This window comes from Podarcis cretensis (genome assembly GCF_951804945.1).
Source record: "Podarcis cretensis genome assembly, chromosome: 7".
NCBI lineage: Eukaryota > Metazoa > Chordata > Lepidosauria > Squamata > Lacertidae > Podarcis > Podarcis cretensis.
In genome coordinates this window covers 6,001,681-6,014,074 of record NC_137176.1, presented here as the reverse complement: position 1 = coordinate 6,014,074, position 12,394 = coordinate 6,001,681, and the positions used below count along the sequence as shown (strand labels likewise).

At 45.8% G+C, this 12,394-nt stretch overlaps 2 protein-coding genes across 3 annotated transcripts in view; one reads left to right on the top strand and one right to left on the bottom strand.

Moving 5' to 3' along the window:
* LOC307220043 (protein diaphanous homolog 1-like) overlaps positions 1-12,394 on the bottom strand; it is a 509,109-nt gene that overhangs the window by 394,654 nt on the left and 102,061 nt on the right. The window lies entirely within an intron of this gene.
* Positions 1-12,394, top strand: part of LOC307220009 (START domain-containing protein 10-like) — a 310,423-nt gene that overhangs the window by 268,805 nt on the left and 29,224 nt on the right. The window contains exon 1 of one of the 2 annotated variants that reach the window (XM_079983649.1): positions 7,568-7,623. The exons of the other annotated variant lie outside the window; for it this stretch is intronic. Within the exon in view, the coding sequence (XP_079839775.1) occupies positions 7,583-7,623 (41 nt within the window). The 5' untranslated portion in view covers positions 7,568-7,582. Of the gene's footprint in view, positions 1-7,567; positions 7,624-12,394 lie in introns of those variants that run through there. 2 annotated transcript variants of the gene reach the window in all.

Genomic DNA, 12,394 nt, shown 5'->3' with positions numbered 1-12,394 from the left:
GCTCCCTTCCTTGAGTATTGACTTCCAGATGAACACAGAAAAATAACTACATTTCTCGCAGTCCAGCTGAATAACTGCAGTGCCTCACCTTCCGGTGGACAAAACCAGCGCATGTCCTCTCTTGCCATGGCATGGTTAGGGTGCTGCTGATCAAGCAGGACTTCCCAAGTTAGTGTGTGGAGTTGTGGCTCCTCCTGGATTTGTCCTCACATACTTGGGCAGGGTCAACCTGATGAGGATCTGTGAGCCTCAGAAATTAAAGGCAAATGCCCCACCAATGATGAACCTGTTTGTATTTAACAGGGTGATTCCGCAAGTCTCCTTCATGTCAGACTAGGACCTGGAAGACCAAGGTTCAAGCCCCCCACTCAGCCAGGAAGCTCACTGGGTGACCTTGGGCCAGTCACTGCTTTATATTCTAGGCAGAGATATATCTGTTAGATACATTCTAACAGATATCAGGATAGTTTAAGTCTCCCATGACTACTATATCTCTACTTTTTGAATATTTCGTAGGGTTGCCATACATCCAGAATTTCCCAGACATATCCGGAATACTGCAACCGCTAGCAGTGTCTGGAAATGTCCAGGAATATCTGAATGTATGGCAGCCCATGTCAGCAGTGTTGTTTTTGCTGATTATTATTTTTTAATATGGCAACCCTAAATTTGGTAATCGGCTGTAGAAAAGCATCACCCAAGTCTTCAGTCTGGCTTGGCAGTCTATAGCAGACACCCACAGTAAAGTCATGGTTATTTCCTTTCTCCTACAATTTTTACCCATATACTTTCAATCTGCTTTCTATGCTCCAGGTTATGGATTTCTTCACAAGTGTACACAGCCTTTACATATAATGCTACTCTTCCCTCTTCCTGTTTTGTCTATTCCTTTTGAACATGTTATAACCCTCAGTTTCTACAGTCCAGTCATGAGTCTTATCCTACCAGGTTCTGGTAATGCCCTTTAGGGGATATTTGCCATCCTGTATTAACAGCTCAAATTCATCCGGCTTGTTTCCCATACTCTGTTCATTAGTATAAAAGGCAAAGGTAAAGGTACCCCTGCCCGTACGGGCCAGTCTTGACAGACTCTGGGGTTGTGCGCCCATCTCACTTAAGAGGCCAGGGGCCAGCGCTGTCCGGAGACACTTCCGGGTCACGTGGCCAGCGTGACATCGCTGCTCTGGCGAGCCAGAGCCGCACACGGAAACGCCGTTTACCTTCCCGCTGGTAAGCGGTCCCTATTTATCTACTTGCACCCAGAGGTGCTTTCGAACTGCTAGGTTGGCAGGCGCTGGGACCGAGCAGCGGGAGCGCACCCCGCCGCAGGGATTCGAACCGCCGACCTTTTGATCGGCAAGTCCTAGGCGCTTGAGGCTTTAACCCACAGCGCCACCTGCGTCCCACCTGCGTTCATTAGTATAGAGACAACTAAATCAACAAGGCTCTCAGCATAACCTACCTCACAGGGTTATTGTGGAGCTTACATAAGGAGGGAGAGAGCTATTTTTATGCAGTATAAAAAAGGAATAAAGGGGGGGTGAATGAATGAATGAATGAATGAATGAATGAATGAATGAATGAATGAATATAAGCAGCACATTTTACAATCACCGCAGCAGAATGGCCTACTGTGATTCCATGGAGCACTTAATATAGAGCTATGTTCTCCACATCAGTCCCATCATACTCATGCTTGCAGGAAATATCACAAGTATGTTTACCCAGGAGTAAGTCCCATTTGGCTGTAGAAAGTCTTCACAGAACCATAGCCTTCAGTCAGGAAAGAGCTCCATGTTTGGTGTGTTCTTCCTTCTCCAGTCACCAGCATGACTGAAATAGACCCTTTAATTATTCATTTCTTGTTCCCTCCTGCCCAGAATTGGCCCTCTTAATTAGTCCCTTCCACTGTGCAATCACAGCAATCCCATCGTTTGCTCATTAATATGTTGAAAAAATTATCTGTGCACTTGTACTGTAGAACAAAAATGAGCCCAGCACATAGCAGGACATGGTAATACCTGATTAACCCTGAAATGCATGGCAAAAAGGTTACCAGTTATAGAATCATATAATTGCAGAGTTGGAAGGGACTCTGAGGGCGACCTAGTTCAACCCCTTGCAATGCAGAAATCTCAACTAAAGCAGCCATGACAGATGGCCATCCAACCTCTGCTTAAAAAACCTCCAATGGAGGGGAGTCCAGAACCTTCTGAAGCAGATCATTCACCAACTCTTACCGTCAGAAGGTTCTTCCATATGTTTAGTCAGAAACATTTTTCTTGTAACTCAAATCATCATACAAATATAAGAGCCCTTCTGGATAGTCCAGCATGGCTTCTTCACATGGTCAACTAGATGAAGGAGGAGCAGGAGGAGGAGGAGAGTTTGGATTTGATATCACTACCCTAAGGAGTCTCAAAGGGGCTAACGTTCTCCTTTCCCTTCCTCCCCCACAACAAACACTCTGTGAGGTGAGTGAGGCTGAGAGACTTCAGAGAAGTGTGACTGGCCCAAGGTCACCCAGCAGCTGCATGTGGAGGAGCGGGGACGCGAACCCGGTTCACCAGATTACAAGTCCACTGCTCTTAACCACTACACCACACTGGCTCTGGAAAGTCCATAAACAGCATTCCCACTACTCCTGTTCCCTGTATTGTCTCTGATAATTGAGGTGGCATACAGAGCAATCCTAGCTGTATCGTCCTTCTGTTTCTCCAAATCCCTTTAAAGCCATGCAAGTTGGCGGCCATCACTACATTCTGCAGTCTCAGATTCCACTATGTGATGTTTAAAAAGGTACTTCCTTTTGTTTAGCCTGTATCTTCCCACCTTCGGATTCATTGGGTGGCCCTAGTGCTTAGGGGTATACTGCCTCTGACCATGGAGTCTCCTTTTAGTAATAATAGTTACTGATTTTTTTTTAAGAATATTTATTAAGATTTTACAAAGTCATAAATACAAAAATACATAATAAAACAAATAAAAAGGAAAAAAACTCTCAAACAAAAATACAGGGTACAAAAAAACAAGAAAAATAGAAAAATAGAAAAAAGAAAATTAAAAACAAATCCATTTTTTATAACTTTAAACTCATTAGCTTATTTCTTTGACTTCCTCACACCTCCCCTTTTTGTATTCCCATTAAAATATTCAAATCAGCAAATCCTTACCCTCTTACATTTATCTTAACTCTGAATCTTAATATATTATAACTCTATATTTTCACCCATTTTCAATTCATTTTTGCATACTCTTTTTAACTTTGTTGCTAATGCCACTTATTTTCAATTCAACATCATTTTAACATTCATTAATTTTACAGTGTTTCTGCAAGTAATCTTTAAATTTCTTCCAATCTTCTTCCACCAACTCTTCTCCCAGGTCTCGGATTCTGCCAGTCATTTCCGCTAATTCCATATAGTCCATCACCTTCATCTGCCACTCTTCCAGGGTGGGTAGATCTTGTGTCTTCCAATACTTTGCAATAAGTATTCTTGCTGCCGTTGTTGCATACATTAAAAAGGTTCTATCCTTTTTTGGCACCAATTGGCCGACCATGCCCAAGAGAAAGGCCTCTGGTTTCTTCAAGAAGGTATACTTAAATACCTTTTTCATTTCATTATAAATCATCTCCCAGAAAGCCTTGATCTTTGGGCACGTCCACCAAAGGTGAAAGAATGTACCTTCATTCTCTTTACATTTCCAACATTTGTTCTCGGGCAAATGATATATTTTTGCAAGCCTGACTGGGGTCATGTACCACCTATAGATCATTTTCATAATATTCTCTCGTAAGGCATTACATGCCGTGAATTTCATACCGGTGGTCCACAACTGTTCCCAGTCAGCAAACATAATATTATGACCGATATCTTGTGCCCATTTAATCATAGCTGATTTAACCGTTTCATCCTGAGTATTCCATTTTAACAGCAAGTTATACATTCTTGAAAGTGTCTTAGTTTTGGGATCTAACAGCTCTGTTTCCAATTTTGATTTTTCCACCTGGAAGCCAATTTTTTTATCCAGATTGTAGGCCTCTCTTATTTGAAAGTAATAATGGTTACTGATGGACCTATCCTCCGCAACTCTTTCAAGTAGCCAAGGAACTGTGCACAAGGGCAGAATCACCCATCTCTTTCAGTATTGCACAATTGTAGCTGCACAGAGAAGTCAAATCAGCCTGGAGAGGGTGGTAAGGGGTGAATACAGCAGTGCTTGCCAGGTCCACCTTGGGTTTCACGTAGGGTTTGAGGGCTGGCTCTGGTTGCTTTTGAAGCTCTCCTTATTGCTGTCTCTCAAGATGACATGGCAAGGCGGCCTTTAGCAGTGTCACTTTCCTTGGGAGTGAGAGGCCACTGGAGACTGAGCTCCTGTAGCATACTGTTTATTTACCTGAACACAGGGGCGTGTGAATCTGTCAGTTACACCACTCAGTTTTTCAGGTTTCAAGTCTTCAGTTCCATTCAGAACATTTCTATATCAGTTTGCCAAAAGATAAAGTCCTTTGGAAAATTCATCAGCATTTCGGCTTGAATTTCTCCTAACGCGCACATGTTGTATGCAATTTTGCCTGATACAGACATTTTTGCAAAGTAATTTCCCCTAACACAATATGTTTTGTTTTTATGTTGTTTTCCATGTTTTATGTTGTTGTGCACATTACCTGGCTGCAGAACTGCATTGCAAAATTCAGAGAAATGTCAGCTTCAAAGGATGACTGTGTTTGGGGTCACATATTGTTTTTGAAAGTGTGACTTGTGTAGGTTCACTTTTGACTGAATGAATTGAATCTAATTGATACCTTATATGCTATAATTAATTAATTAATTAATTAATCCCCTTCCACACACTTCTCAAGGCAATGCAAAAAAAATCAAGAAAAACAGCTGAAGAACAGTTAAAAACAGCACAGAAAATAACATCAAATAAAATTAAAAACCATACAAAGTGGACACCTGTGGCAGAGACACCGTATCCATCCACCTGAGAAAGCTTGTCAGAACAGAAATGTCTTCATATGTTTCCAAAAAGTGTAGCTAGTGGGTGACTGCACTGTCTAAGCAGGAACACTGCTCCTCAGAACAGGGGCCACCACACTAAAAGCCCTGCTCCAAGTTACTTCTGAGCCGGCTTCTGATATCTTTGCGGCTTGACAGAGAAGCTCTCCTTACTCCTACTGGGTAAGGCTGTCTCTCAAGTGAGTTGGTCATTGGTATGTGAGACCCAGCCCAGTAGCAGTGTCACTTTCCCTTTTGAAACTTGTCCTGGTAGCAGATTAGCAGCCAGTGTGAATCCAGAAAATACAGTGTTGCATGCTGTCGGCCATTGGCTCCCGCAAGCAACCCAGCTGCCATGTTCTGCACTAGCTGCAGCTTCTGGGCTAACATCAAAGTAACCCCACATAAAGCACCTTGCAGTAATCTCCCCCTTGAGCTTGACAATGCATGGGTGACTGTAGGCACACAGTAATATTGTGTGTGTGTGTGTGTGTGTGTGTGTGTGTGTAAGAAAGCACCAGCTTTGCTAGTCATCAGACTTTAGTAAGCCTCCTGGTGCTCCCATAAGCAGGGCCAACCCAATATATTTTGGCACCTGAGGTAAACCACAAAATGGTGGCCCCACTCCCCATGAAGGAAGAACGGGTGAATGAAGAAATACATCTGGAACAGGGGTGGGGAGAGAGACCAGCAGTGCCTCCTTTTCACAAAGAGGTTGCTGTAGAGGCAGCAGGTGTGGCCTCCGAGCTGCTGGGGAGACAGCAGGTTTGGCCTCCGAGGAGTGTGCCACAGCAGACACTGTCACCATGCTGGCAGTTGCAGGTGATGCTTCCCTTGGTGGCCGAATCTGCTGCCCCTGTGGAGCCTGCCACCTGTGGCCACGGCCTCACCTTGCCTCATGGGAGGGCCGGCCCTGCCCGCAAGCCAGCTCAAAATTGCCAGTTTCAAACTGAAATATACTCAGGGTCGAGAGTGGGTTTCATGCTCTTTATTCAGCTCATAGTGGTGAGGAGGAATGGAAGTTCCCCCAGAATGTCTGCCTTATATACATTATTTACACAATGGGCCCCACGTGATTGGCTAATTCCGGGATTCTCCTGTAGGCCAATCAGGTTGCAGATTCCCTTCCATCTGGAGCTGGATTGGGTGGCTCCTGTGGACCAATCAGACTTTTGGATCCTATTCAACTCAGTACATAACACAAACCGTCTCCTTTTCAGGCTCTTGGCTAGCCTTCCAGCTAGGCAAACCAATTTCTTCCTGCTTTATAGGAGATGCCAGAGCTGTGTTGTGGGAGCAGCAGCCACACCTTCCTTCTTGCAGTCAGTAACATGGGGGGGGGGTGAGACCTTGGGGCTGTTGCGCACTTAGGGTGCAGGGGGAGAGGGAGGGGCAGAGCAGAGCAAAAGGAGGAGTATGGAGGCAAAGAAAGGCCAGGTGTGGGTTGCACAGATGAGAGGGGAGCCAGGCCTGAGCTCCCCAAGCAGCACAAGGAGGTGGCAGAATGCTAAAGTGGAAGAGTGGGCTGTACCACTAAAAGCTGCAGGTGGGGAGAGGGAAACGTCCTTTCCAAAGCTTTCTCAGAAAAGAAATAATAATCCTGCAAATAGGAAACTAGCACACCACTAGGAAGGATTCTCATTCTCCTGTGCACTGCAGGGGAGCAACCAAATATGTGGTACCCCACCTGCAGTCTGCATAGTCCAGACCCTTTTATTAGTTCAGGGCTCCCCACCATCTCATTTTGCTGCATTTCCCTGCTTTTGACAAAGGACCAAACTAGATGTGGCGCTGGAGACCCATGATTAGGATCTCCCACCGGTGAGGGTGTTTTGTTTTGTTTTTAACTAATTAGCAGCACCATATGGCTGCTTTGAAGATATTGCTGTGGGAGAGAGTGCTTAATTCTTTCCTCCTGTGCCCTTCCCATGATCTGTATCCTGCCGACGCCCCCACCCCCCAAAAAAACCCCGCTAGGAGCTGGGTGGGGCCAAAAGTGGCTTCAGGGGAGAGGGATCTATGTGGGGGGAGAGAAAGGGAAAGTGATGGTGGGAGCTAAGCTTCTTCTCCCAGGGCTGCACTTCAAAGCAGCTATGTGGGGTTCCTATTTAACCCCCGCAGGGCTAAGCAGACAGACACCCCCAGGCACGGGAGAGCCTGACTGCATGGATGTCTCACACATCATGCATGACCTTTGTGGCTCCTAGGGTGTTTTGCTCCAGAATCTCTCTGGGCACACCTCCTTCCAATGCCATTCTGTGGAACAGGAGCAAGGCCAGAGGTGAGGCAAGGACAAAAGGGACATAGAGGGGGTCCAGAGAGAGGGAAATGGGGGGTGGGTGACACAGAAAGAAAAGGAAAACCAGAGGCAAAGGGAGAAATTGAGCTCCATCAGCAGGAGGCATTGGCTAGGGGTAAGGCTGGAGAAAGGAGAAGATCTGAGGAGTTAAATGGCAATTTAGTCAGAGGGCTTGAAAAGCAGAAATGCCATTTGTTTGTTCCTAGGCCATGTAGCACCCATTTAGCTGACTGCGTGCCTGTCTCCAAGGCCAGATGGGTGATTAACGGGGGCCCATTAGATGGGACTTCTGTCATCTCTGTCAGGCTTCAGTGGGCACAGGTCAGAACGATATTACTGACTTAACATTTCAAAAGCACTTTGTGGCGATTCATATTCTGTATTTCATATGCACAGCTTCCCAGATGTTTACAACAGAGGTAGATGAACTGTAGCCCCCCTCAAATGTTGTTGGAGCCCAGTCTGGGCGGTAGTTTCCAATTCCAGTTTGCCTGGTTCAGATGCCACAGCAATCTGTGGTTACTGCAGACAAAGTGAGAGAGGAAAATGAAACAGGCATGTAGGTGAGAGGGAGGGGAAACATGCAAACCAAAGGCCTGAGCACAAATGGCGAGCGAGCCACCATTTGCCATGATGTGTGAACCAAACGATGGTCTGTTCTGACCGAGAGAGACGTCAGCCCATCTCAGCCTGCCTTCCTTGCTACGTGTTGTGGAGAGGAGAGGGTTGGGTGAGTCTAGGGCACCTGCTTGCCACAAGCCTGGAGCCTGTTTGCCTTCCCTGGCAGCAAAGCTCAAGATAGCGCGTTCTCTCTGAGCAGTAGGATATTTGCAAGTGCTTCCTTGCAAAATCACAGCTAGCTCCCAGCAAGAGATGCTGCGTGCTGCACAGAGATGGCTCTGGACCAGGAACCAGCAAGCTGCAGATCACACAGAGGGGGGTGGGGGAGGGAGTGCTGTGGAGCAGTGGGGGGCATGGAGGGAGGTTTCTCAGTTCGGACAAGCACAGCTGCACTGTAAAAATGAGTGCATCCCCTGCCCTATTTGTCTTGTGCTTGCGTGCATAGTAACATTGGTAGAAAATGCAATGGGGAAAGGATGGGGCCAGTGTCTGCATATGATTAGGTCAGGCTGTCTGTGGGGTTGTGAAGCAAGTCACTCATCTGCCCTTTAACTACTTTGTTCTTCTAGCTACGGTCTTTTTGTCCACAAGCTCGACTCCATGACCTCCCCTTCCTCACCACACAGAGCTCATCCTTATTTTGGGATCTCAGCCCACTGCCATGAACCCTCAGTGTCTGGGAGCTAGAAGCATCCTATGAATCCATGTTTTCCAGCGCAATGCTTCATTTTAAAAATCTTTATACTTAGCTGTCACTATTGATTTACACACTCTGACAGAAATTCAGTAGTAGTCCAGCTCTGTTATGCTTGCAGTCAGACCTTTTTCTGGCCCAATTATGCCGGGGTGCAAGGCTGTAAACACCCCTAGATAATTTGAAAAAAATCATTTCAGCTCTGCATGGTGTTACTGTGTGTCCTTGTTTCCATGTGTACATGCATTCACACGTACCAATGTACCCAACCGACATTTGCAATTTGGGGACAAGTTCAGAAATGCAGCAAACCAAACTCAGTTCCTATGTTCTTATGAGCAGATGAGAGAAAACAAAAGCCAAACAAAACCCAGAAGTAAACTCCAAGCTCCTAAAAATTATTCTTAATGTGGAAAAATATAGGGGGGGGAACCAACTCCAAATAATTTTCCTTAATGCATTCTGACTGAAAACAGTCTTCAATAACAGCACTGATAAAGGCCTCTCTGGATACATTTCCTGATTTCTCCTTCTCCCTCCTTGACTAAAGCTCTGCTCTCTGATACTAACATTTGCTCCCCAAGGAGACACGAATCCTTGTTCCTCAGAAGCCCACATTTTCCTATAAGTGCTTTCTGCTAAGTCAGTCACAGAACTTGTTGGATGGCCTGCTTTGCCTGTGAGCTCTGTGGCTGCAGTGATTTTGTGAAGCCTGTGTGTGAGGGATCTCAGGGGGATTCAAATGGGGAGCCCTGGGACTGTTCCGTTCCCCTGCTCTGACTGCCACCATCACAAAGGCTGCCACACCTGAGCCCCTGAGGCATTCTTCCTGTGTACCTTAGGGATGGAAGGATCTGTCATTTGGGGTATGCTCAGTTTCTCATTTTTCCTGTCTTACTTTCAGTTCTCCATGTTATTATTATTATTATTATTATTATTATTATTATTACTAAGTGAATTTATATACCGCCTTATACCTGGGGGTCTCAGGGCGGTTCACAGAATGCAGTTTTGCCTGATACAGTATTGAAATTAGCCATTCACTCACACACTTCAATTTTCATTCTATAGTTTCTCTGACAGCAGCAGGTTCTGGTTTTAAAAAACAAAAACCTTATGAAAATTCATCAGCATTTCAGTGCAAACTCCTTCTAACAAACACATTTTTGTATGCCGTTTTGACAAATGTGCACATTTTTGCAAGCAACTTCCCCCAATATAATGCACTTTTCTATGTTATTTTTGCTATTATCTTCACTTTTATACACACCTCCTAACACACACGTTTTTGTAAACATTACTTTGTTGAAAAACTGCATCGCAAAATTCAGATATGTGTGGCTTTTGAAGGATGGCAGTGTTTCAGTTCACATATAGTTTTGCAAAGTGCGAATTTGGCATTAAATGTGTACTGAAACAAAATTCTCCCCCTATTCCTACCTGGAGTTACACCTTGTGTGTGTATAGAGGAAGGGCAATACCATGTTGCCATTTACCCAGTGCCATGACTGGGTTGGCTTCTTCGATTCCTAGATGCTTTTTTGCAGGGGAGAGGTTGTGAATTTAACCCCTTTGTGATGGTGTGTGCCAGCTCGGTTGCCATGGACCCCAGGGGACTGGTTGTTGCTGTTGCTCTGTGCCTTGCTGTTTGTTGCCCTCTGCTCCTCCGCTGGGAGTACACAGGATCTGATAAACCTTACGGAAGCCACACTAGCATTAGTAGCGGGGTCCCTGGTGGATGGTGGAGCACTGGCTTGCTCTGTAATCTTTCTTTCATTGGGTGAAAGCCCTGCTTCAAAGAATCCTTTTGGATGGAATAGCTTCTCAACTGGTACAGAAGGCAGCAGTTTCTCAGAGCCAGCAAATATACTTTGTTCCTAGCTCTGCATAAACTCTTGGGCGAGGCCAGAAACCACTCTAAGCTCACCATTGCGCCATAATGAAATCTCTTGCAAATCAGAGCAGCCACGGCCAAGACTCACCAGAAGCAAAAATGGGAGCTGGCACCGAGGCCTCTCTCTCGGTCTCACAGTGCCACCTAGCAGCACTTCCTCAGCCCAGTCAGAGATTTCGCAGATTCTGTTTCATAAGAGCAGAGCGGGCTGGGTGAAAATGCGTATCATGTGTCTGTCTGCATCTTTCAACATGAGGATATAAGGTGGTGTGCACATATATTTGTGTGCGAATATGCTTTGGACGTGTCTGCTTCCAAAGGTAATGGATTGCATCTCATGTTGTTGTTGTTGTTTAGTCGTTTAGTCGTTTCCGACTCTTTGTGACCCCATGGACCAGAGCACGCCAGGCACTCCTGTCTTCCACCTCCAGCAGTTAGGTCAAACTCATGCTGGTAGCTTCAAGAACACTGTCCCACCATCTCGTCCTCTGTCGTCCCCTTCTCCTTGTGCCCTCCATCCTTCCCAACATCAGGGTCTTTTCCAGGGAGTCTTCTCTTCTCATGAGGTGGCCAAAGTATTGGAGCCTCAGCTTCTCTATTGCATCTCACAGAATCATAAAATTGTATGTTGGAAGAGACCACAAGTGTCATCTAATCTAACCCCCTGCTATGCAGGAATCTTTTTGCCTAACATGGGACTTGAACCCACAACCTTGAGATTAACAGTCTCATGCTCTACTGGCTGAGCTTTCCCGGGTTTGTGTGTTTGCTGTACAGGCTCTTGCTGGTACTTACAAGTATATGAAAAGGGGTATGTGCAAGTGTGTTGTATCAATAGCTGCCGCCACTGAAGCATGCACTAGTGCAGAGGCCTACCGTCCCCTTTTCAGAAAAAAAAACCCCCACAGTGCTTCCTTAGAAATCTGCCTTCCATAAGTGAACAAACAGAAAGATGCAGCGACAGACTTGCCTTCTTTTATGTATCTATATTTCTACCTATGCCCTACAATGGGGTAGTCAACCTAAGGCCCGTGGGCTAGATGTGGCCCAATCGCCTTCTCAATCCAGCCTGCAGACAGTACAGGAATCAGTGTGTTTTTACATGAGTAGAATGTGTCATTTTATTTATAATGCGTCTCTGGGTTATGTGTGGGGCATAGGAATTCGTTCATCCCCCCCCAAAAAAATATATATATATAGTCCAGCCTACCACATGGTCTGAGGGACGGTGGACTGGACCACGGCTGAAAAAGTTTGCTGACCCCTGCCCTACAACATAGTAAGGAAATATGTTGTTGTAAATAAGACACCTTGATGCTTGAAATTATAAAATTATTTATTAAAACCCATGGGGTGGACCAGAGTGAAGCCTGCCGGCTCAGTGTGATCTGCCACAGGGGTGGGGCTGGCACTGCAGCCTGCCTGCCTTTGGCCAAATAGGCAGGCAAGCTGTGATCCATTTTCCTGGCCTGGGTGAAGCCAAAAAGGGTTCACCCAATCCCAGGGAAAACCCTCGCCTCCAGCACAACCGCCAGATCCAGGGGAAGCGTTTTTGCAGTAAGCATCATTACGCAACAGATGAAACATGTACAAACTGTGTTTTAATTTTTTCTTCTTGTTTTTCTTTATGCTTCTACCTCCCCCTTAGTTTTATTCAATGCCCCTCACAGCTGCACCCAAGGCTACTACCGCCCCCCCATCATTCCAGTGCCCCCCAGCGGGTGGTATTGCCTACTTTGGGGAACACTGAATTAGTTCCTTTGAGCTGCTACAGTTGTGCTGGTATGTTTAGCCCTCTGTGGCTTATAGTTTCAGAGTGGGGAGGGATGGTCATGGAAGCAAAGAGTTAACCCTTGCTCCTAATCCAAAGGCCTGTCAGGGGA